Genomic DNA, 27,946 nt, shown 5'->3' with positions numbered 1-27,946 from the left:
CGACCTTTGTTTTTATTATTTATTATATTTTATTTTCAGATGTTACAGATGGGACAGACATGAGTGAGGGATAGGAAAGGGAGAAAGAAAGAGGAAGGAAAGGAAAAACAGAAGGGGAGAGGGACAGTGAGAAAGGGGGGAGAAAAAAAATCTCCTGGATCACCTGTTGAGAGAAGAAGAATAGAGAACAAGTTAAAAAAAAAACAAAGCAATATACTAAACACAACACCATCGCATTAATCTAGCTAAGTGTAAACAGCAGTAAATACTAAATATTCAATGTTGTTGTGCAGCACGCAGGACAGACAGCGCACAATGTGCTTTGAAGTAGCAGCCAAGAAAGGTGTCATTTAAGTCTACGAGCAGTGAACACCCGTGTGCATACCTGTGCGCTTGTATTCAAATGGTTTCCACATGTAATGGTCTGCAAGAGGATGTAGCGAGCCATAGCCCCGTCCCCTAGGGCATGAAGCAGGCATGGAGGAGATCCAGGCCCCAGACATCCAGAGGCCTCAGAGTGCGAGAGCCCAAGAAGGACCACCGGAGGGGCATCCGTGCCACCCTCATGGGAAGGGCTGAGGATCCCCAGACGAGGTGTAACCCAGTAGCCACCGAGCAGAAGCTAGAGGGGGCTGCACTGGCATGCCCGCCGGCTCTGCCGGCAGCCAGCTGTGCCAGAGTGAACCGATCCGCAGGCCCAGAGGCCGGAGGCCCGAGGGCCCCCCGCACCCCGGAGGAGGCCTGACCGAGCAACAGGCGCCAGGCCCCGCCAGGTAGCCATCGGGAGTGAGCTGGTACATACCTGAGTGCCCAGCCCCGGACACCAAGAACCACCAACACACCGACCCCTGAGGGCATCAGTCACCAGCAGGGAGTGTGGTGAGGGGAGATAGGCCTTGGAGGGCCTGGGAGTTCCCAGAGAGGTGGAGTCTAAGACCCGACCTGACATATAGACACAGACAAACAGGCACACACAGACACAAACATGCATTCCCACCCTCATGCACACATATACAAACACTCAGCACTCACCCAACGTAAGGATTCCATATAGAGTCTAATTGCTAAAAAAAAAAAAAAAGAGTGGCAAATCATACAATTGAAAATTGATTCTTTACTAGGTTTTCTATTATGTGTAGACACAACACTGGTTCATCCCTTGAGTTATGTGCATTGTTCATGATGAATGACCCAAAGGTCAATGTAAAGTGGTTCCAAAAAAATCATCTGAAAATGGGCCAAAAATGAGGGAAAAGTAGACATAAAAAGAGCACTTGAAAATTTTACAAGAAAAACTGAATCATTGGAAACAATTTTTTTTAATTAAAAAAGAGAGAGAGAGAGAGAGAGAGAGAGAGAGAGAGAGAGATAGATGTGACTCAAGACTTATGCACAGGACTTTACTTTATGGTTACTTGGTCTCAAGGAATAGGAAGAGTCCTTCCTGGACTATTTAGGCAAGAACTTCAACTCCTCTTGAGCGTCATTAGTAGTCATCAAAATAAACTAATAAACTGGGCCTGAACGATTTTCCTAGTTGCTGTATTTAGTTTTGGCCTTTTATCTTTAGGCCCTTTCATCTGTGCTTCCACTGCTCAGCTATCCCTCACACCATCTGCTACACTGGGTAAAACTAAATGACATCGCTCCTGTTTTACAAGTTTACTAACACAAAATATAGATCAATGCAAATTAGATAGAGGTCAACTGCTCTGTCCTCAAAGAACTAGACTAAATTTTCCTAACGTTTAGGTAATATCAGGTCTCATCAAGTGGGTATATTGGAAATGTAAAAGCTTAAATGCATTTTTACTGCCTGGACTAGTTCTATAATCTGATTCACTGAAAGAATTCACAGATTCTTCTTTTTATTTCTATATTTCTTCACCCCAGCTGCGCGATGAAAGTGTCGGTGTGGCGGGTCGTGGTCGGTGGTGTCGCTACAGGGTAGGCGAACGCATCTGCAACGGCATCCGCAATCACGCCTCGCCGGGTTAAAAGACTGACTGGGGTCCTATGTCGTTGTTGTTGTGGAGTTGTGTGGCTGGCAGTGGGAGAGCGGCATCTAACTGTGTGTACAGCAACTGTGAGGAAAGTGTAAATAAAATATGTTGAAAAGCTTTATAAAGTCATCGAGTCTGATACGGCTCCTTTTTTAAACAAATTTATAATTAAACTATAGGTTCAGTGGCCGCACACTGCCATTTTTCAGTCAATATAGGTTCCAAAAAACTCCCAAATGAGTGTCATCCATAAAGTTTGGATACAACTTTTAAATCAAATTCAATTCAAATCAAACAATCAATATTTGATTCAAGTGCAGATGTTCAACTTTAATTCGAGGTGTTAAATTTTTTTGTATGAACCATTTAAGATTTACAGTCATTTTTATACACAGTGCCCCATTTATAGAGGCTCAAAATTAATAGGACAAACTAAAATATATGTAAAAACTATAGACTCTTTTTAATACTTGGATAAAAAAAACCCCTTTGCAGTCAATGACTACTTGAAGTCCACAATGTTTGAAAGATAATGCAATTTGGTTCATGAGCATATTTGTCTCCTCCCATTCTGGCACAAGTTCAACTTGGTTTCAACTTTCCAAAGAATTTTTTTAAACAGAACTAAGCAGGCGTCTTTAGATGTTTTTTGGAAAACTCAAATGTGACCTTTATGTTCCTGAGTGTAATCAGTGGTTTGCACTCTCAGTATTTCCTTTCATGGTTTATGTCTCTTGACAGTTCTGGACTTGGTTAGATATTGCAAAGCTGTTATTCTTAACTATGGAAATAATTTATAATACAAAATTATTCACTTCTCTGTTTTCTGTGATCTTTCTGGCCTTTTGGTGTTGCTGAGATGTATGTCTGCTTTGTTTGTCATGAAATAACAGTGAAACAGGTTTCACTTGACCATGAAACCTCTTGGTCAGTCAATTTTCCTATTCATTTTGAGCCTCTGAAAATGGGGGACTGTTTATAAAAATGGCTGTAATTCTGGTTCATGCACGATTTATGTAAAAACCCTTGAATTACATTTGAAAATCTGCACTTCAGAGGCAAAACTATAGAAATGTGACTTTATCCTAAACATTATGGAGGCCACCATATATGGAGCAGATTGCACACCCATAGGCTAGACTGTTATCATGTCAAGGCTTGTGAAGAAATATGTAAATAACAAATTTAAAGAATATGTTTGAGGATGTATTTTGTTACCCAAATATTGCCAGTAGTTGTTGTGCTTGACTAGGCTGGACTAGAGTGCTGTTAATCTTACAGTGGTAAACGTCACTGGATATCAATGACAGCGATTAGGAATGTAACTTAACGTACATTTACTCAAATACCTTACTGAAGTACAGGTTTAATGTAATTTATATTAGTATTTCAATGTTGCGCTACTGTCTTTTTTTAAAGGGGCTTCTTGTTACTTTCCCTGTTCTATATTTTGGATGAAAATGTTGTTCTTTCTACTCCATATAATTCATTTGAACATCTTAGTTGCTTGAAATAAAATAAACAGTATAAATGATTGTTTACATTTTGTTGCAGATATGTCAACTTAATTGTTATAGATACATTTACTCATCAGTACATGAGTAAGTAAACTAATCAGCGGCTGCATTAAATTGATATGCACATATATGAATGAATAATTTCCATTTAAGAATATGTATAACGTCTGTGATTATGAAAAGTGCAATTCTACATTTAAGTAGCTTAATTATATTTTAAATCGCCCGAACTTTTTAAAGCTACTTAAGTATTATTAGATATTTTTAAGTAATGTCTGTTTTTTTAAATAATTATCCAGCACAAAACATATCTAATCATGTCTAACAACTTTGCATGTAATAAATCTGTAACAGGGGCGATTGTTATGTACACTATTTTCTACACAGATTCTGCTTGAATATTCGGATTTCCTGCTCCTTTGCAGGTAATAGATTAAAAAATATAATAATAATAATATTTAAAAAAAATAATAATATAATAATAATAAAAAGAAAAAGAAATGCACTTGGTTTGCACGCTTTAACCCATATATTACATTTCATTTCGTTCGCTTACCAACGAACCACAAAACAAACATTTTGGGTTTGGTTTTACGAGGGATTGCATGTATTTTGCGATTTTAACTGCTGCTCTCGCGTTATGTTGGTTGAGATCACGTGAGGGCTGTTGTGTGTCACGTGATATTGTTTTTCCTTATTCGCAGCGGTTTTTGTGGACGAAGTGGAAATGGCGAGAAATGAGGAAAAACAGCAGGGCAGACTGAACAGACTGTGGCTCCAGAAAGAGAGAGAGGGTAAGCGGGTAATACGTTTAGTGCGATATGCATTCAGTTGATAAAAACAAGCCGCTTTGGGGGCAGCTAGCTCTGCCTGTTAACTACAGTAGTGCTAACCCTCAGCTGCTAGTCCAATTAAAAACATACATTGAAATCTTGTAGTTTACACACTCACCAAAGCTCAAAAAGTAGGAGTTTTGCTGGACTACATAGCATTATTTGTCCACTGTCTCTCATTCTCACATATTCACTTGGTTTAATACACAGGCTTTAGCCCACGTGAAAACGCATATCCGACCATAAGCGATCCCTTCTGAAACCCAGAGATAACCAGAGACAAAAGCAACTAAAATATAAGTTTGCATTTTTACCTGTTGTTATGTTAGAAAATAGAAAAAAGAAGAGTAAGATGACTGTTACATAAAAGCTTTAAGGTGATTGTGGATGATTTCCCAGTAGGGACAAGTAAGTACTTCTTAATCAGAAACTTCCCCAGATATAAAACAAGAGGGGAGTAACTTTTATCTATATCTATCTATAAAGTTAGGTGGATGATACTAGAAGCATTTTCATCAAGTGAATCTGTAAATAAATATTTCATGCCCAGATGGCTAATGAAATTTAAGGTCATTTTCATAAGGCTGCAGAATAACTGCCCAAATAACTGCCTTTAGGTCGACCAAGATGCCTGAGTGGTTAGACATGTTTCTAGATTACAGACACATAAAATATGGCCTGCGGGCTATTCTGCAGGAAAACAAAATAATTAATAAGAGGCAACATTATGCTAAGAATCTCAAGGCAAGTAACTGTTGTGCTACTGAAAAGAATATTTAGCAGGATTTTTTTGTTCGTTAGTTAATTTATCTATGTTATTAGTAATATCTTCCTTGTGACCTTTGACCATGTTTTGATGAAGATATTCACTGGCACTTTGTGCACTTTATCTAAGATGGTATTGCACCTCGCTGGGGGGCTCACTTATGTTCTAGATGGACTTTGGCTACACTGGTTTCTTTTCCTTTACAGAGGGACGCCTCAGAGATATTCACGAGCGTCGACCAAAGCTGGTAATGAAGAAGCAAACAAAACACACAAAAGTCATGAAATTGTCACCATAATTCACTTAACTGGCTAATTTCATCAAGCCATTTCCTTTCACAGTCTACTCTTAATTCAGCTGCTGCTGTGAAAAAGTGGATCCCCAGCATCAAGAATGAAATTGAGTATTATCTACAGGTGAGTGTTTGTAACAAAGCAAGATTGGGTTTATTTTATTATTTATTTATTTATACTTTACCAAGTTCTTGTTGTTTTTCCAGCAATCACAACTTTCTCATTACCCGGAGAGGAAGATAGGAGAGTTTCAGCTGCACATTGAGGCCTTAGAGAAAGAGTACAAACGCTTCATTGCCAAACTACGAGTTCTTGATCCATCTTGTAAACACAAGCCATGGACTCCTCGAGCTTATTGCAAACGAAGAGCAGATATGCAAGATTCTCCAGCAATTGGTAAGAAGTTAATCTTCTGCTTTGAGTGAAACTAATAGTTTTTCTTTTTGACTTATGAGAATATTTCATCTTAGAATGTCACAAAAAATACAGTCTGAATGTGTAATGTGGAAATAAGATAAACCATATACATAATTTCCAAGTCTGAAAAGTGAAGCTAAAGCTTAAGTGACTCCTAAGTAACAACTTTGCTACTTTTAGTTCATACTGAATAAAATATTTGTAAATGATGGCCATTATTAGTTTCAGAAAGCAGGATAGACCAGGGCAAGCTGAGCTGGTGAGTGTGTTCTTTGAGTTTCGCATTCAGATCCATCACCAGCTCGTGGCATCAGGTTTCAAAACTCCAAGATGTTGACGGTGAAAACACTTAGTTGTTTGTATACACTCAACATGGGCATGAATAAGAGGAATGAATGGTACCATCAATACCATGAATGGCAATTTTTCATGATTTCTTTGAACAGTTCTTTTTCCAGGATGAGTTTATTTTGAATTTTCTTTTCAGAGGGTCAAAAGTATATGCACCTTCAGGTAAATCTGGTAATGGTGGTAGCATGAAGCTGTGGGGCCATTTTGCTGTCAGTGGTACAGGTACATTACACAAAGTAGACGATATAATGAAAGGGGACTACATTCAACTTCTACAACTTCCCTTCAGTTTAACAGCCAAATGGTTGAAACATGGACACGAGTGTCCACATGTTTTTTGATGTGTTTAGATCCTGGAATGGCTTTGCCAAAGCCACAGCCTCAATCCTATTGAATAACCAGGTCTGTGACATGAAAATAACCAATTTAAATGAACTCTAGTAATTTTGCCAAGAACAGTGGTAAAACATCCAGCGAGAGTTATCAAATTATATATTTCATCCTAAATTTTGATCTTGTGTGAATTAGAGAAATTCAATAATAATAATTAGAATAAGTGATAATTTAAACTTCTGCGCCCCAATTCCTGTTTTTTAAAGTCATTTAATTTTAATGTTACATAATTAATCTTCTCTGGAAAAAAAAAACAATTCAAGGAAATCATGAAGAGCCTACAACTATCCTTACATTCATGCTCATGATGACTGGATGGAAACTGCAGACCACAACTGTAACGCAAGGCCTTGTAACAAGACTTTACTAAACAATATAGAATCTGTGAGTTAGCATATACATCTTTTTTTTATTTTGAGCTGACATTACATTTGACTAATGTAAGGTGTTTACCTTGTAAATATTAACCTCCTAGGACCTGGTGTCCACATATGTGGACATCACATTTTGGGTTGTCTAGACCAGCGGTCTCCAACCTTTTTTGCACCACGGACCGGTTTATGCCCGACAATATTTTCACGGACCGGTCTTTAATGTGTCGCGGATAAATACAACAAAATAAAACTAGTACCGGTACCGAAAAAAAGAAGATTTATTCATAACACACGTGAAAAGACCCAGGAAAACCGAGTTAACGATCAAAAAGATAACAAAATAACGCTGAAAACCGATAAAAACCCTGAAAACCGCACATTTCACTCCTGAGCCTCAACTCTCACGGCCCGGTACCGGTCCGAGGCCCGGGGGTTGGGGACTGCTGGTCTAGACCACAGTACTAAATTTGGCTCTACAAGGACATTATGCTGCCACTGTTCTATCAAATTTTAAAACAAATGTCCTCATGTGGATATCAGGCCCTTGTAGAGCAAAGTCAGGTAAAAAGTCAGTTCTTTGTTTTGTTTTTTTGTTTTTTTTATCAGGTCCCAATCAGCCCAAATAGCAAAGAGAAATTAAAAATGCACGCCATGAAAGAGAAGGTTAATGCATCATTACGTTCATGCTACATAATGCATTTCAATCTGTCATATTGATACTCAGTAAAATATTCTATAATATTTTTGAGACCACCTGGAAAAAAAATAATAATATAAAAATTAGAACAAACAGTTATATCAGTAACAACACAATTTTTAAATTGCCAGATGTAGCGTAAAAAAATTATATTAAAACATAATCATCTTTAACACAAATTGTTATCCTGTGAAATTAACATTGTGTGTTTTGTTGTTGCTTTAAGACAGTGGTATTGGTCATACATATATCTCACGTGTGTTCATTTTTATTTACAGTTAAAAACCCTCGGACCTGTGACTCACAAAACGATGGCAGTCAGCAAAATGAAAGTGTCTTTATTAGCAGAATGGCAGGATGTTTTGCACCCACTAAGCTGGTCTCTGAAACCTCAAAGGCCATGTGCGCAGTTCAGGACCAGCCGCTTTCTTTTGATCAAACTCGGCTGGCAGTGGCTGCTGCTTCATTCAGAGGAACACCAGTTCAGCCTAGTTCCTCTCAAACGCAGAGTCTTGCCAGGATCCTGCAGTGTGGCTTGCCAAATCTTAATAATTCCCATTCAAGACAAATATATTCAGAGAAAAGCAAAGATGGGGTATCAGAGACTGTTGGGCAGAAAGCTGCCTTCCAAGAGAATAACTCAAACTGTGGAGCAGCAGGGAGGATACCTGGGAAGTCATCCAACATTGAGACAATGGAGGAAAGGACTGGTCATGTCTTGGGACTAGACTGTTATTCTTCTTCTGATGATGACTCTGACACATAACTTGTTTTTTATATTACATATTTTATAATACAATGGTTTATTGAAAACTCTTTCATCTCCTGTGTTCATTTAGCACATCCATCCAAAGTTTATATTGGCATATAAATGTCTCTTGTCATATAATGTCATAACAATAGCTTCATTTATGAAAACTATGAAGTATTTTAGGACAAAGTTACAAAACCTGCTGTGTAAGGAAATTGCATGTTTCCAAAGAGGATGAGTAATGTCGTTGATTTCAGGTAGAGAAGTTCATTGTCATTTTCAGGCACTTCTGAGCAAAGTCAGTCATCCTGACCACATCAACTTCCATTATGCAACAGAAGAAGAATGTGTGAGAAGACAACTAATTGATAGAGTCACTTGCTGATTCAGTGATTCATTTTAGTCTTCTCTTTCAGGTTATATTAACTGGAGCAGCCGCGTAGACGGCCTGGTTAGACCCCAAAACCCCACCCTCCCACCTAACCCATTCTTTGCTGCTAAAGCTGTTGCTACTGTTGCTGCGAGGACCGCTTTCAGCATGACACTTCTGGGAAACAGATACATCAGCTTGTAGACTAAATGCAGTCTGTGCAATTTATGGTTAAGTGTGACGTAGTTGCCATTTTACTTCGAACCTATTGCACACTTTATGGTGGAGTTCCCACTGTCTCTGCATGAACTTGGAAAAATGAAACAGTTGTGGACAGGACTGAGGACTTGCACCGAACTGATTAAAATATACCAATACCAAAAAAAGATAAAGACTACAGAATCTAGACAATGGGCGTTATTAGTTAAATTCACAGCTGATGTAAATCGTTTGCTTCGATGCAGTTCTAAATGTCTTGCAGCTCTCACAGCTGCAAGGTCGAAACTCGAAAGACACTTTTTTTTGTCCCAAGAGCCCACTAATAGGGGTTACTTGTGCTTGTAAGCAGAATTTTGTGATTGAAAGATAATAGGTAATGGAAACTGCTGCACCCACAACTATGAGATGGCAGGCGCATTTGCTCCATATCCTAGGAAACCAACCCAAAATGTCAGTAAGACCACAACGCTATTAACAATGCATTGAGCAGGGAGGGAAGCGGTGTGTGCTCAGCTTTCCTGGAAGCCCATCTCTGAGGTATTGGTTGGGGTTGAGTCTCACCTCTGAAGTATCGTTGCTGTCAAGTCTTCACAAGCAGACGGCAGGAAAGCCAGTGCAGAGATGTGCGTTCTTTTATGTGGCAGCACAATCATCCCACCAAGAATACTCTGTGTGCTATTGAAACTGCTGTATCACTGTTTACTAACAGACTGTGTCTCATTAAGAGTAAATCAAAGGAAAAATACCATTTGACAATGACGTGTTTATTCTCTAAAACGATTCAGATTTGTGCGACATCTCTCTCTGGTTCAAATTTCAAGTTTCAGTTTGTCAAACCAGAAAGGCCAGTAAAGAAGCTCAGAACTATGTCAACTGGGCAGCTAGACTTTTTACACTTTTCTAACATCCAGTGCAGGTGATTGTAGTTGCTCAATCTTTCCTTTTGTGGAATTTGTGAAAAAGTTTCATGTCTCAAGTGACTTGTAAGGTGGTTAGTGAGGTGAGGGTCAATTGAAACCTCTAACTTCCTTTCTTCTCAGACTTAGTTGCACAGTACACTCATATAGGTGACCTATGAAGCATAGAAAAACCAAATTATTTGATAACGTTTAAATAAAAAGTTACATGGCAATATTTTGAAAAACACAAACGAACCCAAAACAACAAAACAGCCCAGAGGAAATAAGCAGTGGTTAAAATTTTCATGTAAAATGACATGCTCGCTTCAATGCGTGGGAGGGTTGTGGGTGGTGAATGCCTTGACAGCTTCTTTTAAGTCAGAGGTGCTCAGACAGAAGCACACACCACCTTTTTGCAGAGGACATAGATGCACATATCTGTCACACATCACAGATCAGTGGTATGGCCTGCACCGTGAACTTTGAGCAGAACTATCCATTTCCACAAATGTTTCTTGTGGATGGAGGAGGAGGAGGAAGACAGCAGGATTCTGCTCAGCCTCCAAGTCTTATACCCTGCTGGTCCTTCCCGCCTGCCCAGGAGAGAATGAAGAGCCGTGGGAAGAGTAAGGGCTGCATGGGAATCAGCCCCGGGCTTGCATTGGTCGTGCTCTTTCTGTTTCTGCTCGTGTTTGCAGCCCTGGGATTTGAAGCCTTTAAGATTTCCAGGATAGAGGACCAACTGAGGAACAGTGATGGAGAGGTAAGGACTAACATGGAAAATTCATAAGAATGAACAAATCCAACGATCTTACAGTGAGTTAATAAGCTAATGATTAGTGCAATCAAGAAAGAGATACAGTAATGATGTGATGACTCTTAACAAAGCAGGGGAGTAAGTAACATTTGCAAAGACATAATTTTAATAACATTCCTTTATGTTCGGTTTTGGTTTTTCAGATGTGTTAATTGGTGACACGCACCAAAAGTGAAAAAGGTGACTACTGTCACCCATGCATAGAGGGGGAGTGATGGGTAGGTGTAAGGTGGGAGAATGGAAGAGTAGTTGGAAAGTTTAGCAGACCAGCAAAGTTTACTAATTAATTAACTTCGGTTTGGCACTGTTTACAGATGTGTTATTCTTTAGCTGTGCCTTGACATTTAAAAGGCATACCAAGGGCTTCATTGTTCCATCTGTGGTCACCAGTCCAGTGAGACAGGATATCCTCTCTCTGCGAGTTTTAGAAATAAGCACTGAGACACAGCGTCTATGATGTGGTATTGAGACTTCTATGTCACTTTTGTTTTACTGAAGGTGAACCAACCTGCGGCTGAGTTTAGTGTACCCCAGAAGCAAATCGGTAGGCCTCTCTCATCACACAGCTTTTTTTTTTTCCCATTAAAGAATAAGAAAAGATGATGTGACTCTAATCTGTGTGTTGTTTCAGGTCTTGATGAATCTGGCCTTAATGGTCAGGACAAAAGCAAAAGATCTGCAGCACATGTGATAGGTAAGTCTTTTTTTAAATTTAAGCCATGCTCTTTGATTGTTACAAACTGCACATTTGTTAACATCAGATCTTTCATTTGGCAGGGCGAATTGAGACAACAGAACACCCTATGACTTTAAGATGGGATTCAAGGGCGAGTCGGGCATTCATCTCCGGAGCAGTGGCTTATCTCACTGCAGATGGTGCTCTGCAGGTCAATGAGACCGGATTCTACCACATTTACTCACGGGTTGAGTTGATCTTTAAGGAATGCTCACGTATATCCTCATTTGATCACACTGTGTTTGTGAGGAGAGCAACAGATACCCGACCTCGGACTTTGATGAAAGCCCACAGGGGGGGCTTCTGCCCTCAGCAGACGAGCTACTCGTGGACCACAGAGAGTTACCTCGGCTCGGTCGAGCACTTGGAAAAATATGACAGAGTTTATGTGAATGTATCCCACCCAAGATATCTTAGTCACTCGCATTATGGCAACTTCTTTGGTCTATACAAAATCTAAAGAATCCGGGGTGTTGGGCATTGTGTCCTATATTGAAATTGTACACAACTGAATGTAAACAACTCAGGCAGAAGTGAAACTTACTCATTACTTTATTTGACTGATATATCGAATGTTATTTCTATCATACACAATAACTGCACTCTGCATAATATGATCTTTGAAGGTAAAAACAGGGAAATAGTGCACATTCTCGTGAATGGCACCTTAAAAAAGGCAGTGACATTAAATTAACCACATGCAGAAAGAAGTATTGTGTGTTTTGTTGATAATGGGGGAGTCACTTGACACTAAAGTTCTGATTTAATTTCAGCATTTTCTAAGTATTTATTTTGGTTTTGATCTAAATATTTGTCTATAAAACTAATGTTGTTATGCTTAAGTTTAAAAGTATATACAGATAAAGTATATACTCCTATTTTCTTTCAACAGGAGACGAAAGAGCAAACATTTGTTAATAAATAAAGTATTTCCATTTGACATCTGGTGTGTGAGGAGTCTGTCTTATGAGGAACACCTACATGAGTTTTGAGTATGACCACTGGAAAGTATTCACATGAAGACACCAACCTGAATTTACTACTGATAATGACCCTCATTTCCATATGTTCCACTCAGATTCAGCATCAGTTTAACACTTCAGGAGATTTTCTTTAAAGCTTTCAGTTAAATCTGAAAAGGAGCCTGAAAACCAGCCAGTTATTAAAAGCTCCTTTTCCTGCTAATCGTTTCATAGATGATTTAGAGACCACGCTGCATCTGTACTTGCATTTTTGCAACTTTTTTTTTTTTTTTTTCAGTTTAGCACCCTCATTGCTCTGTTCTTTTTCTGTACACCACAAACACACATGTTAGTAGATGTGAGAAAATGCAGCTTGGGCACAAATGAAGGGACAAAACTGAAACAGGGTTGACGTGTTTCCTTCCTGTGAGACTATCACGAGGGTCGTGCATGCGTGCATCCTGATTTATGTGAAAGACTTTGTGCTTAAAAGACACTTGTACAACTGTGAATGAGACCTGACTAATCCTTTAAAACATCATAATTTGGATTAAACTATCTCAGCAGTTACTGTTTTCACAGTCTTTAATGATCAGTAAGAGCAAAAATGAAACATATTTTTCATGCACTGTGCAGTCCTTAAAGGAAGTCTACAGTTGAGCAAGTGAAGTGCATTTAATTGTGTTTCTTTTGCTGTGCTAAACAAATTCAGCGTCATTTAGTGAACCACGTCTGTTCTACTTTGCTGAGGCCTCTCCTCCAGATGCAGCTGTACAGAGTTATCTAGAAAGCGTTATTCAAACCACTGCTGTGAAGGTGTTCAGCGTTAACTCATCGGTATAAATCCGTCTGGTGAAGCCTTGGTCTAGGCTTGTGGTTTCATCTTGTTCCAATATTCACTGTTTATAATCATCTCGATACTGGCTGTTGAAAGCAATACTCTATACTAAGTCTCGCTTTTGCCTCCAAAGCCCTCTAAACCTCTGAAGACAGGAATATAATTGCTGCACTTTATAAAACAAATCCAAATTATTGCATTACTGCACAATCTTTATTGTACACACATTTCACTGTGGTGGCCCTGCAACTGAAATCCTTACGTTTAAGCTTTTGTAACTTTGCGTAAAAAGTTGCCAAACAAAAACACACATTAAAATGAGTTCCTCGGTAAGACTTAATCGCAACCTTATACATCTGACAACTAGATTAGATAGTATGTGGCAAAAGAGTGTTGTATATATATATATATAGATATATGTATAACTCAATCACACGATCAAGCTAAGCGATAAGCGGTTACTCTCTGCCTGAGCAAAACATCCCCTGTGGCTTTTAGATCCACCAAAGAGGCTGACACAAACATGTTGAAAATTAAAGTCAAGTAGATGACTAGAAAGATTAAAAATTTATTTGCCACCCATACAGAGTCTCTGGTTTATTTTTTGCTATTATGAATTCTCGCGCACTGTCGCTCTGTTCTACTTTTCTTATGCATACTAGTAGTGACGGTGGTAGTGTTTTCCAAATAAGTGCAAGAGATCAAAGGATCGAAGTTACACTCTCTGTGCCAAAGGTTTTACCAAAGCTGATGTGAAGTAAGGAAAGAATTCTGGTCAATATAGAAATATTTTAGGAGCCAACTCACAGAACAGCTTCATAGTAATTGAACTTGTACGTTGAGATGTATTTATGCAAGTAACAAGGACTCTAAATACTGAGGTTTGTTTTAATGATTAAATAGGAAAATACCCATTGTCATCACCTTTTTCCAACCAAGCTCTGCCCACTTGACAACACTGAGTATCCGACTGAGTTTCAGATGGAATGCAAAGCATCACACCGACCTTCTCACGTTATCACCATCAACCTCACTGTTCTCTGCAGTTCCAGAGTCTTGAGATGAGTGGAGTTTTTATTGTAGTGGGCATGGTTTTGGAGTGGTACGTTTAACAAATACGCAAAGGTGTGATTTTGAGTTTCTTTTTTTAATGTATAAGTCTCATACGTTAGGGTGATGCTCTAAAACCCATGATCATAGTGATAAAAACAAATTTAAAAAAACCGAGATCTTATTCATCAAGTGAATTTAAATGTGTGAGTAATTGCTGCCTGATGCATCACTTCATTAAAGCTTCAATTCGCCGCCTTACCATTTGTGTTGCCAACTGCCCCTGTTTCCAAAGCCTAATAACCTTTTTCAAATTGCACACTTCATCATATTTTTAGTGCCACATGCAAGAACCCAAAAAGGAGGGAGGCGGGGGTCTGCAGCACCCCCTGTCGCAAAAGGCAGACATCACAAGACCCGTGCAAAAGTGAAAACAATAGTACTGTAGATAAAGATGCTGAAACACGTCCTATGGTGTACAACATCTGATTCAAATGACGTTACATGCTAAAGACCAACTACAAGGTTAGAAAAGCATCAGATTAATGACCTTCATCCCCCTGGAAATTCTTGGAATTTTCCCCTCATCTGAGTATCATTCTCTAATTTGGGATTAAAAACATGGTTATCGACCACCATGACACAAAAGAGATTCACACACCGTCCCTGATGAATGTCCTTACAGACATTTTGAACAAGCTGGTGCCTCTCTGGATATTTCAGGATATTTATCTCCTAAACTTCTGAGGGCCAGGTCGCACCTGTGTTAGAATAATGTGTGTAAGCCGGGCAAAAAGTGATTTCAATTGTTTTAATGTGTTTTTTTAATATGTGTTTTGTCTACTTATATTAGTAAATAGACTATAGTGAACAGGATTTATAAATAAATTTCTATATAAAATAAAGAAATTATGAAAGAGGTATCTTTATGACTGCATTATTGTACCTTCACTATAATCAATCCAGTCCCTTTTGGTCACTTAAAATATCTTTATAGAATTATGATGTTATATTAGCTGCAATCTCTGTTAATGTCTTGGACATTTCAAAACTACATTTTTGATGTCAACAAGACTTTATTTAACTGGGTAAATAAAGGATACAGTCACGCTCATAATTATTCAAATTTTAACTTAAAGTTACTTTTATGCAACCAGCATTTTTTTTTTTTTTGTTGACTGGAAATGACACAGGTGTCGCCCAAAAGATAATAAGATGATGTACAAGAGGCATTATTATGGGGGAAAAAAATTTCCTAGCTTTTATTTACATTTGAGCAAAAAGTGTCATGTCCAGAATTATTCATATGCTTCACAAACTGTCACAGTCTCTGGGAAAATTCAAAGTTCTATATCATTCCAAATAGTCCAAGCTGTTCTAAAGCATCCTAAGTACCCTGGTTAATTGAGAATCACTGTTTTAATCAACTCAACAGGTGAAAAACAGCAGCTCTCTGCAGTTGGTTTGTGGACAGACATGGCTAAGACAAAGGAACTCAGTGAGGACCTGCGGCTGCACAATGTGGCTGCTCACAAGTCAGGAAAGGGCTACAAGGCCATATCTAAATGTTTTCAAGTTCCAGTGGCTACAGTGCAAAGTATTATTAAAAAATGCAAAATGTTCTGCACTGTGGAAAATCTCAGAGGACGTGGTCAGAAGCCAAAAGTGACACCTGTGCTGGCCAGGAGGATAGTGAAAGAGGTGAAAAAGAATCCAAGGATCACCACCAAGGCCATCCTGGTGAATCTGGGCTCTGCTGGTGGCAATGTCTCAAGGCAGACAGTCCAACGGACACTGCACACTGCTGTGTTCCACAGAGGGCGCCACTTCTCCAGATAAGGCACACAAAAGCTTGCTTGGCCTTTGCAAATGCTCATCTGGACAAAGAAGAAGACTTGTGGTCTTCTGTGTTATGGTCAATTCAATTCAATTCAATTTTATTTATATAGCGCCAAATCACAACAAAAGTCGCCTCAAGGCGCTTCATCGATACAGAGAAAAACCCAACAATCATATGACCCCCTATGAGCAAGCACTTTGGCGACAGTGGGAAGGAAAAGGAAGGAAGAAACCTCCGGCAGAACCAGGCTCAGGGAGGGGCGGCCATCTGCCGCAACCGGTTGGGGTGAGAGAAGGAAGACAGGATAAAAGACATGCTGTGGAAGAGAGACAGAGGTTAATAACAGATATGATTCAATGCAGCGAGGTCTATTAACACATAGTGAGTGAGAAAGGTGACTGGAAAGGAAAAACTCAATGCATGGGAATCCCCGGCAGCCTACGTCAGATGAAACAAAAATTGAATTGGTTGGTCACAATGATGTTTCCTTCATTTGGCGTAAAAAAGGAGAAGCCTTCAACCCTAAGAACACCATCCCCACTGTTAAACACGGTGGTGGTAACCTAATGCGTTTGGGGTGTTTTTCAGCCAATGGACCATGGAACCTAATCACAGTAAACGGCACCATGCAAAAAGAGCAATACATGAAGATTCGCAACAACAAAATCAGGCAGTCTGCGGAGAAACTTGGCCTTGGGCACCAGTGGACATTTCAGCGTGACATCAACCCAGAACACACAGCAAAAGTGGTGAAGAAATGGTTAGCAGACAAAAACATTCATGTTTTGCAGTGACCCAGCCAGAGTCCTGACTTGAATCCAATTGAGATTCTGTGAAGGGAGCCAAAGATCAGGGTGATGGCAAGAAGACCCTTCAACCTGAAAGATTTGCAGCTCATCGCTAAAGATGAATGGGCAAAAATACCTGTGGAGACACGCAAAAAGCTGGTCTCCAATTATAGGAAGCGTTTGATTGCTGTAATGCCAATAAAGGCTTTTCAACTGATTATTGAGAATGGTATGAATAATTCTGGACATGACACTTTTTGCTAAAATATAAATAAAAGCTGAGAAATATTTTTTCCACAATGATGCTTTTTGTACATTGTCTTATTATTTTTTGGGGAGACGCCTGTGTAATTTCCAGTAAAAACAAAAACCCCAAAACAAAACTTGCTGGTTGAATAAAAGTAACTTTAAGTCAAAATTTGCCAGGGGTATGAATAATTATGCGCTTGACTGTATATAAGTTTGATTGTGGCTTCTACCCTGTGACAGGAATGCTGTTTGTGGCTCAAGATGAATTGATATTATGAATTATTATAGGGATACATTTGGCATATGCTTCACATATTATAGGCCAACAATTCATTTATAGCATTCTAAATACAGGCAATCAGTTTTTGGCAAATACCGGAAATCACTTTTTGGCAGTGGATCACCTTTTTGGCACAGTAATGATATACGTTTCTCGAGTGTGTGGGGCAGGTAATTTAAGTTTTGCCTGTTTTACACACCAGACAAGAACAAATACAGAGACACTTATTTCAGTTCCCCTAACTTCAAGGGGTTAACCCACGGCTCTGGCCACAGGCTTGATATTCAGTAAACTGCAGGGGGTTTTGTTTTTAATAGAGTAAGGAAGGCAATCAAATAAAGTTTGATCTCATAGTTACACAGCAGCGTCCAGATTGGTTAAAAGAAATAACACACACCCCTGTAGCAATCAGACTCAAACAAGAGCATTTCCCCAAATCATAATGAGGTTATTTATGTGCTTATGTCTTAATTTACCCTTCAGTACTTGTAAGACAGATCACTTCAGCAATGGACTCGTCTAAAAAAAAAAAAATCAGACTGAGGAAGATCAAAGGAGTCTTCATAAGGTTTCACATCTATCAGGCTGAAAGACAAAGCAAAACCACGTAGCTGTGACTTCAAAGCGGCTGCAGGAAGGTTTAGTTTACACGTGAGACGTGTTCCAGCTTTGATGCACAAACAGTTTGTCACCGTAAGAGTCATCAACAGACAAAGTCATCACAAAGGTCCTCGTCCGAAGCCTCAAGCAGCAGTTTGGATAAACCAGTTATTTTGGCAGCACGTGGCCTTGACAGAGCTGCAGTCATCAAAGGTAGGCCTGCAGGAATAAACCTTTCCCGATGTCTGTTCGGCGGTGTAGCAGCCAGTAATTGGACTAAACACTCATCAGATTTAAGAAAAAAGACTTCTACGTTAGCTGGTAAGGAAACTGAAACTGAAAGGCGCAGCCTACGGTGAATGTGATTCACCATTAAATAGCTGTAGGAACTGACGCGTTTGGAGACATAGATTAAACACGCTGTGTGAAAAGGAGAGCTTGAGTGTGTGTCTGAAGCTAAAGTGGTTTAAAAGCAAAAAATAAACATCCATTAGAAAAAGACTGACTACTACATATACACACACAGGTTGATAAAGTTCGACAGGCTCGGTTAGATGGTGTGGAAATGTGAAAAGGAGAGATGGTGGATACACAGGTAAGAGGAAAACACAACAGGGGAGGTTTAGTGAAGGGAGGCATGGCTTGTCTCCCTTCGGTTTGGTGTTGCAGAGGAGGATCTCAGTTAGAGCTCCACTTTAGCGACCCCTAAAGGGAGCAGCCGGAATAAGAAGATTTTGGGTTTGCAAAGCAAAATGAATAAATAATAGCGGATTAATACTAAAAGAAAAAAAGGCTAGATCTTGAGAACAGATATTCAGTTGTTCTAAACTTTTGCTATTCTGTTGTGTTACTGTAAATAAGTCACACAGCCACTGAGTCATGTGCCTGGCACCATCATTTGGCTGAAGCTGTGACAAGAAGTGAAAGGCTACGGCTCACTTTATTTTTTCTCACTACACTGTTTCGGCGAACTAAATCATTTTCTTCGGGGTTAAGGCGAATATTAATATCGGTGCTTGTAATGATGTTACTCCTGAACATAGAGGTTGATTCACATTAAATCCAAACAGTAGTACTTTGGCGCCCTTTACTGGCTCTATCAAAAAGCACATCATGGCACTGATTGTAATTCATCTTCAGCCACAGGTGGGCAGATGTTTGCACGAAACTATGAAGTCACCAAACTTCAAACCGACCGTGCAACCAAGTGAAAATCATGTTTAAACTACGTATAATTTTGTGGCGAAAAGAACACAACAATACATTGAAGTACAACTTGAGTTGGAAGATAAAATTGTGCTACTTGATAGTTTTTTATGAAAATGATTGGCAGGTAATATTGCACTTAAAGTAACTGTAAACTTATTCACATATAGAACTGTTGTCTTGTTGACAGTTTGTAGTGGGGTTAAACAGCAACATTGTTTAAAAGAGAGCCTAAATCGGGAATTTCATGTAGTGCGGTTATTGACACATCTAGAGTTTCAGTTGCTCGGGACCACCTTCATGATACAAAGCTATGTCAAAATTCCCCATATCAAGTCATTATCACACATGAACTGCCCTTTTTTTTCCTAGTATTTGAGTTTTCTTCATTTTTCAGTCATGCGATACTGATTTTATGAGCGATAAGCACTGGAACTTTCCATGCCTTGTTTTTGACATCATTAGTGTGGGTGTTTATACAGACGTGTGCATCCAGAAAAATTCTTACATACTGAGCTACTTTCACATCACACTACGGTAGACTAAAACTATACTGTGAAAATGAAAAGCCTCTTCCTGAAAAGAAAAGAAAAGAAAAGAAAAGAAAAGAAAAGAAAAGAAAAGAGAAAACAAAACAGGGTGTTTAATCCGCCTGCCAGTGCATGTTCTCCACCTGCTTTCATGGGTTCATTCCAGATGCACCAGCAACCAGCAGTCCAAAGATATGCATGGACTCCAGTTCTAAATTGGCAATCGGTGTGAATGTGAGAATAGACTGGTGACCTGGCATACCCCACCTTTCACCCTATGATAACAGCGATAGGCACCAGCCCGCTGGAAACCCTAAATATATAAAAATAAATGGATGGATTGGTGGAATAACAATATAATTATTAATGCCAGTGAATTAAATGCTCAAATCTGAAGATATAAATGTATAGATGTTTTATCTTGGAATCTTTCCCATTGATGTGAGGAAGAGCGTAGTCCATGCATTCTGTTTTTACACAACTTGTAAAGGTTATTTTAAAGAGGTTGCTACATTTAACCATGGTGCTGTAATAAGGTGTCATCATTGCAACATGTCAGTCTATTAAATCTTCCCTCCTAGACATTTCGCAACCAGCCATAAGATGTAATATTGCAAAGTGGAAGCGTTTAGAAACCACAGCACTTCAGCCACAGACAATATTGAAACGTGATTATTTATCATATACAAGCGCATGTGCAATTTTAAACTGAATTTAATTTTCTTTCTGTGCATTAATAATAATATTTAGCCACTATATTATCTATATGTGGACACAGCCTACAGGTGCTGCTCAGCCATAGAAACCCTTGCCCTGAAGCTCCTTTTTGTGCTGATGTTATTTTGTCAGCGGCAGTTAGCAGAGGACCTTTTATAACTATGCTCCATAAATTTCCAGTATGGAGGGCCAGAAATGAAAAATTGAATTAAATAAATACATCATTAAATAATGTATTAAATGTGTCAATAATTAATTAAAATTTGAAAAAAAAACCCACAATTAAATGTGCCAATAATTAATTACATATATAATTAATTAATGAAATGTGTCATAAATTACTTAAAAATTGAAATAAATAAATAAATAAATAATTGAATGTGTAATATTCCAGAACCTTGCTCTTTATAATGCAGGCTGGGGGAACTCCAGGCCTCAAGGACAGATGTCCTGCAGGTTTTAGATGTGTCCTGATTTATATGGCTAAATTACATCCTCAACGTGTCTTGAAGTTCTCTGGAGGCCTGGTAATTTATTTGTTTCAGGTGTGTTGACCCAGGGTTAGATCTAAAACCTGCAGGACACCAGCCCTTGAGGCCTGGGGTTCCCCACCGCTGGATTCACTTTATGTCAACATGCAAGTTCAGGTTCTATCACTAGAGGGCGCCAAATTATCATTTTATAACACTCCTTGGTACTGCCAGCCAGTATTTAGGAAGCACAAGTAACTCTTTTGCATATGTAAAATTACTTCATAAATATTGTATTAATTCCGATAATTCCAATTCTAATGTTCAATTTCAACTTTAAATTTAATGTAAATTGTATGTGACATGTTGAGTTTGACTAAATGTGATGATACTATATGTTTACTGTACACACACTCAGATATAAAACTGCTGTCTTGATGACAGTTTGTAGTGCAGTGTGTGGGGTTAAACATCAATGGAATAACTCATCACCTTTTAGATTGCCTAACCATGCTTAGAAACTCATAAAAGTTCACATCAGGTCTGGTGAAATTTTACCTCTTTCATTGGTTTTGGAAATGGGCTTTGTGCAATGACTCTAGAACAATGGTCCCAAACCTTTTTTGTGCCACGGACCGGCTTATGTCTGACAATATTTTCATGGACCGGCCTTTAAAATGTCGCGGATAAATGCAACAACAAAAAAAGAGAAGATTTATTCATAACACAAGGGGAAAGAACCAGGGAAACAGAGTTAACGATAAAAAAGATTTTTTATTTTTAAAAATGACGCTAAAAACTGATAAAAACCCTGAAAAACATTCATTTTACACCTGAGCCTCAACTCTCGCTGTGCAGTACCAAACGACCGGTGCGGGTCTGTGGTGCAGGGGCTGGGGAGCACTGCTCTAGAATATAACCTACACATAGTTCGAGCTACATGAAATTTGGTAAACAAATGCCAATGTACAAAATAATCCCAAGGCCCCTTGATTTTATCAGCTTAAGTTAATCAATCTAAATTGGGAAAGTTTTCTGTTTTTATTGAAGAGTGTGTCCAATGCACAATGTTAAATTTTGATCATTCAGCCATGAAATTTTAAGTTGCTATCATTCACATGTACATTATCCAATCAGGCCCAAATCTCATAGTAGTGTGATAACCTGTCCAGTCCAGAACAAATGACTATGATAATAGTTAACTATAGTTGCAGCGCTTCAGTGTGAAAGTTCTGAATTTTTATTTAACAGCAGACCCTGGTGGTATGGCGATTTGCCATGAAAAAAGAAGTTGTTGTGGAGAGGATTGGAAAGCTTAAAAAGTCATGAAACTTAGCACACACCCTCCGGGAGTGTATGGCTTTAAAAATTTATGGTGGCTTTTTCTGGGTTTTGCAAACTGGTTCCATAGTGCCACCTACAATATAAAAAAATATATATTAGTTTAATCAAGGTCTCTGAGATTCAGCAGCCTTATGTAATGTCTTAAGGTTGGAAAAAAAAGTCTCTTGGAGCTATACTCTAAACCCGACAGGAAGTTAGCCATTTTGATTTAAATTTTGTAATGCTGCCAACATTTTTGCCATTCTCAGGCCTTGTACTATAACAAAATCCTCCCGGAGATTTAATTTAATCAACATGATCTTTGGGGAGTTCAATTTAAAGATCTCAGTGTTGTTAAATTTTGAATGAAAGGATGTGGTAATGGCAGTAGTTGGGTCATTTGTGGCAGTATCCGAAATTTTATGTCTCAAGTATAGGTTTTCCAGATTCCAAATGTGAAGGTGTGTAGGTGTCAATATTTTGTCAGAGTCATAGTGCCACCTAGTAGCAACAAGAAATATACTGTAGGTGATAATTAGGGATGCAACGCAGATTCACTGAGCACAGGGCAAGCTAGCGAGACAGAAGTTAAGCTCTCCTTGCAACATGGCAAATTGAACCTCCCCCACCCTCATTCAGATCTGGCGTTTGGAACTATTTTGGTTTTCATGTGACGTATGACCCTGAAGGTAAGCGAGTCATGGACAAAAGTAAAACAGCATGTCGGATGTGCCACGCAATGCTCAATTACATTGGTGGGAACTAGTGCGTTAGCGCAGTTAGCTTGTTAAGGTGTTGGCCGTCCAGCCCCACGCACGGGGCGATCCGCGGTAGTTCTTTAACAGAGATTTGCCGTGTTGTGGCGTTAACGTCATTTCAGATTAACGCTGACAGCACTAGTGGGAACACAACGAATATGACGGCACATTTACGCCGACATCATCCTAGTGCAAAGACAAGTGGAAGCAGACAAAAACAACAAGCACGCATGCTACAAACTTTACCCGAGTCATTTAGACAGCCGTTAGCACATGATTCTCCTTATGGGGACCTGATATGTTTAATATGCTGCTGAGAATATAGCCCAGAAGAAGCATATAGTATAGCTTTTATTTTGGAAAGAGCCATTTCTCTGTAATAAACTCTCTTTTCCAAAGATGAGTGATTTCTCCATCAGATAGATTTTTTTTTTATTACTTTGTTGTTTCAGCAACATTAAATTTAAAAACGGTACTTTTGAGTTAAAATATATATTTGTAATTTTAATAAATGACAAATTAAAAAGGCATGAACATTCTTTTGTATCAAAAAAATATCGAACCGTGAATTTTGTGTATCGGTGCACCCCAAGTGTGCATGACACCTGAGCCATAGCTCTGCTCGACCATTGCTATGGCTTGCAGCTCCAGTTTTTGTTTTGTCTTTTAGTATTTGAGTTGCTTCATTTTTCAGTCATGCAATACGGATTTTTAAGATAAAGATGCTTTTTAAGATAAAGATGGTTATTTTTAAGATAAGCATCTGGCATTTGAATTGGAACTTTCCGAGCTTTGATCTTGACATCATTAGCGTGGGTTGACATGTGTGCATCCAGAAAAATATTGTTCAAAATATAGCTCAGTTCAATTTGAAGTTTCACAACAAATAACAATAGACTAAAAGTAGGTTGCAAAAAGTAAACAGCCTCTGCCAGCTGTCATGGGTCAAGAGGTGGGATACATCCTGGACAGGTAGGCAGTCCATTACAAGCTAACAGAGAGAGAGAGAGTCAACCACACACAATTACATCCATGCCAGTGGTCATTTGGTCATTGGTGTGATGTCACTTGTGTTGCTGGTCTGTGGTCACTGGTGAATTTTCCCCATTGGTGTGGTTCGCTTGCGTATGTGTGAACACAGTAATCGCACTCAGGTGCCAACAAAAACAACCGCACCAAGACCCTTTGGAGGAGGTGGTCTCCTCCAAATGAAGTTCAGTGCGGTTTGTTTGTTTACTTTGATCCAACCCAACTACCAAGTGTACATTGCAAGTATGAGCTAAAAAAAAAGACTTCCTGTAGACACATATGCTTTTAATTCTGAATACGACAAGGTACTATAGATGTGCAAAGGTCTGTTCGGGCAGCTAGCCATGAAATAAATGTAAATTCTCCATCTTCTCCAGTTGTCTGGAACACAGCACCTTCTTCCTGTATTACCTTTTGTTGCTCCTGTCCTACACACCTGGCCAATAAGCAAGCCGAACATTCTCTAGTGGCTTGTAGTGGTGCATTTTGGTTCACTTGGAGTTCACTTGGATTTATCTCCATGTGAAAAGAAAAGAGACCAAATCACAAGGAAAAGTTTAAAGTTTACAAACTCATCAACTGATTAGTCATGACTGACTAATCAAACATTTATTCCTCTGGTATTTGTAGATTTCCTGGAATATTCACAGAAAATCTACAGAGACACAGAAAGATGCATACTCTACATAGAAAGGCCCCAGACCACCAGGATGGTGAAACCAGGAACTGAGTAACCCACAAAAACAACAGTAACATATTTTACTGGCATACCTGACATGCCAATGCTCTCACTTTCTGTTGTGGCATCAAGAACAAGAACAAGTTTGTACAAGATTAGAAGTTCTCCAAATGTATTTATTGTTTGCCATGTGAAATGACATTACACACAACAATTCAGTGTTTTACAAAATAACAGAGATAACTAAATTTTGTAAGTCATTAAACAAAAATTCATGTTTACATTTAAAATCCCAAAATGAAACTTTAAAGAAAAAAAATCATAAGGTATTTCATAACAGCAGGTAAGAATTAGCCTTACGTATTAGCCCTGTGCGTGGGTGTGTGTGTGGGTGGCTTGTGTGTGTGTGTGACACATAGATAGAGGTGGGATATTGAGATTTCTCATGTCAATTTGCACTTTGCTCAAGAGTTGGCCCTCATGACACAACCACTTGTTGCCGGGAAAAATGTGCTTTCCCGACTATCTGCCAGTGCTTTATGGAGCTTGCTGACTCTTGGATGAAACAGGGGATGCTGCTTTTTTTGTTTGTTTGTTTTTTTTTTGGGGGGGGGGGGGGGGGGGGTTTACAATTTTTACATTTACAATTTTCATTGTAAATGTTCAACAGCTGTAACTGTTGAACATTTACAATGAAAATAATAGGCTATTCTATTAAACTTGAAATAGTGCAACACAAAATAAATAACGGAGAAGGTGTTTCAAGAGGCATACTTTTTGCTTTTTTTACCTGTTTGTGCTGCACTTTTCAGCTTGGAGTGTAGCTGGACAGAGTTTCCAGAAAAATCCATCACTTTCATTTAAACTACGACCACAGCAATATGATAGCATGACCAAGGCAATGTAAGGTTTTTCCACCCAGTTGGGCAATGCATGTTTTTCCAGCAAGGGGTGGTTGCCAGGGGACCGCTGACCAAAGCCTGCAGGCCTGCATGACACTTTACCATTAACTGTCAGCCTGACTATCACCTGTTCAAAATTTAAGTTAATGTCTCTTGGTTAGTGGTCATGTGTCTGCAAAATGTTAATACCCTGCAGGGGTTGCAAGTCTAAAGAGAAATAGAGACACACCACACACTCTCACATCCACATCTGCAGTAAATTCCTCGAGTCAGTGAATAACCAAACATCGATTTCTATAGATTCCCAGAGGAAGCAGGATTGCCCAGAAAAAACAAAAACAGAAATATCAAAGTTATGTTAGAATATGCACGCTACTTGTTGCTACACTTTGGTTTTCATACAAATGTAACTCAGATACAACATTTTAATTAGTGGGCTTTCTGTTATTGCAGGGTTTCTTTTATTTACTCAAGCAAAGATAACAGTTTTCCTTCATTTAACACTCATCCAAATCAGGGTCATGGGGAGATTTGAGTCTCTTTCAGCTGTCACAGGGTGAGAGAAGGGCTACAGCCTGAAAAGGCTGCCAAGCTATACAGAAGTCTATACATCTGTACATCTACAGTCAAGTCACCTCAAGTCACTGATGAACCAAACATTATTGTCTTTGGACTGAAGGTTGAATACCAAAAGGAACTCCAGAGAAGGAGAAGAAGGCCTTAGACAGCCAGGAAAGTGATAGCCTGCTTCGCACGATAACCGCTGCACCACCATGCCACCCACATCCGTAGTATCTTTTTCTGGAATACCTGCAACAAAAATAGTCTCCGTTTCTATTCTGACTTCTAGAACTGGATTGTAAGCTATATCCAAAGCAGGAGTCTAATTGTCAGCCCTGGAAAATGGCATTAAAGGAATTAACAAAGATAACAAAAAGACTTCAGCTTTTAAGAGAAAACAACAGACTATCAAAGCCAAAATTAAACTTTAAAGATTTTTGGCTAAAAGAAAAAATGGAAAAAGAAGAAGCTGCTGCTTTCACCTGCTAGTTTAATCACTGATTTTATTTGTGTTTTTTTTTACTCAAGATTTCAAAGGGTGGGTCAGAAATAGCCTGACTCTAACTACGGGTTAAGGTTTATGCAGCCATGTTGCTCTTGATTGAACTTTGGTTTTCATATAGATGTAACAAATTAGATATAAAATATTAATTTGGGGGCTTTGGGGTTTTGGTTACAGGGCAGCAATTTCACATAATGACAGTTTTTAAATTCCAACTAAGCTAACAATGTCTCTCTTCATATTCGATGTACAGATTTTATCTTTCTCCTAGCCAAAAAAAGAATAAACTGAAAGGAGGTCAAAACAGACCTGAGATCCCCACTGTTGCTGTAAATCATTTCTAAATGATGCGTAATGTTTCTAAGATATGTGAAGGTGTGTGTGAGCACGTGTATGGATTTTTTTCACCTTGTCAGTGTGTGTCTGCGTTAGCATGAAAAATGAGTAACGTCAAAGCTGGGACTACCTTCTTAGTTGAACAGTGAGTTTATTTGCCCTTTAGGTTTCACTTGGGGCCCACCACTAATTACATTTAAAACAGTTAAACGGTTCATTTACTCAGCAGTAAACAAAAACTTGGTTATATCACCCTCCCACAGCATAAAGGTTGGTTTCTGTGATATCAAAAAAGTAAAAGCAATATGACTGGCAGATTTGAATGCAATCATTCCATTGTTGTGGTCTTTTCTTGACTGACGGTTGATTTATGTAGCTGTGATCTGAAAAACCCATCCCACTTTTAGCTACAATTTATCAGTATTGTTAACCTCTGAGTTATTGCAGAAATAGTGTAGGACAGACTTATTTACTTACAGTCATGTCAACATCCCTCATCTCAAAATCTCAACGGACGCCTTTAGACAATAATTCTGATGGCAAAATAGCCAAACGGGGCGGGCAAAAAAAAAAAATTCTCAACAGACAGGTTGCACTGACAAATTTGACTAATAATAATAATAATAAACATTAATAAGGCATTTCCTTCACCTTTTCATACTACTTAATATTCAAGTTAATTAGTTCAAGTTTTGAATAACTAAACACTAGTCCTAAATTACTTAATCTTACAAACTTTAAAACGATAGGGACTTTTGTCACTGGCTTTAATTGTGCCATTGTTGAGCCATGCAGGAGTTAAATTGTTCTAAATGCTGTGCCATATATGAAAGGATTTATGAGACACCAAACTGCACAGGTGCAGCAGTCTTACATTTGGTAAAAGCAAT

General features: G+C 38.8%; 2 protein-coding genes across 3 annotated transcripts; both read left to right on the top strand.

Annotated features, from left to right (window-relative positions):
* Window positions 1-4,149: 4,149 nt before the first annotated feature.
* On the top strand, window positions 4,150-8,460 carry LOC113016791 (uncharacterized). 2 transcript variants are annotated; one of them, XM_026159921.2, is made up of 5 exons: window positions 4,150-4,314; window positions 5,326-5,366; window positions 5,461-5,535; window positions 5,619-5,808; window positions 7,923-8,460. In XM_026159921.2, exons 1-5 carry the CDS (start codon window positions 4,248-4,250, stop codon window positions 8,408-8,410), a joined length of 861 nt encoding a protein of 286 aa, XP_026015706.1. In that variant the 5' UTR covers window positions 4,150-4,247; the 3' UTR covers window positions 8,411-8,460. The 2 variants fall into 2 exon arrangements, with proteins under 2 accessions (XP_026015706.1, XP_080153165.1); XM_080297039.1 differs by having other exon boundaries at window positions 4,170-4,314; window positions 5,289-5,366.
* A 1,780-nt stretch (window positions 8,461-10,240) lies between these two features.
* On the top strand, window positions 10,241-12,376 carry faslg (Fas ligand (TNF superfamily, member 6)). Its single transcript, XM_026159922.2, has 4 exons — window positions 10,241-10,646; window positions 11,199-11,244; window positions 11,332-11,394; window positions 11,478-12,376. The coding sequence occupies exons 1-4, from the start codon at window positions 10,347-10,349 to the stop codon at window positions 11,894-11,896; spliced, it is 828 nt and encodes a 275-aa protein (XP_026015707.2). The 5' UTR covers window positions 10,241-10,346; the 3' UTR covers window positions 11,897-12,376.
* The last annotated feature ends 15,570 nt before the right edge of the window (window positions 12,377-27,946 follow it).

This window comes from Astatotilapia calliptera, chromosome 23 (genome assembly GCF_964374335.1).
Source record: "Astatotilapia calliptera chromosome 23, fAstCal68.1, whole genome shotgun sequence".
NCBI classification, from domain to species: Eukaryota; Metazoa; Chordata; class Actinopteri; order Cichliformes; family Cichlidae; genus Astatotilapia; species Astatotilapia calliptera.
Note: the sequence above shows the minus strand (reverse complement) of the source record. Positions and strands in the feature narration are given on the sequence as shown.

Excerpts from the sequence above, each read along its gene's own strand:
- LOC113016791 (XM_026159921.2), top strand. The coding sequence starts at position 4,248 with ATGGCGAGAAATGAGGAAAAACAGCAGGGCAGACTGAACAGACTGTGG. Across the intron at positions 5,536-5,618 it reads AAATTGAGTATTATCTACAG|CAATCACAACTTTCTCATTA; the intron begins GTGAGTGTTTGT and ends TTGTTTTTCCAG. Across the intron at positions 5,809-7,922 it reads GCAAGATTCTCCAGCAATTG|TTAAAAACCCTCGGACCTGT; the intron begins GTAAGAAGTTAA and ends TTTTATTTACAG.
- faslg (XM_026159922.2), top strand. The coding sequence starts at position 10,347 with ATGGCCTGCACCGTGAACTTTGAGCAGAACTATCCATTTCCACAAATG. Across the intron at positions 10,647-11,198 it reads TGAGGAACAGTGATGGAGAG|GTGAACCAACCTGCGGCTGA; the intron begins GTAAGGACTAAC and ends GTTTTACTGAAG. Across the intron at positions 11,245-11,331 it reads TGTACCCCAGAAGCAAATCG|GTCTTGATGAATCTGGCCTT; the intron begins GTAGGCCTCTCT and ends GTGTTGTTTCAG.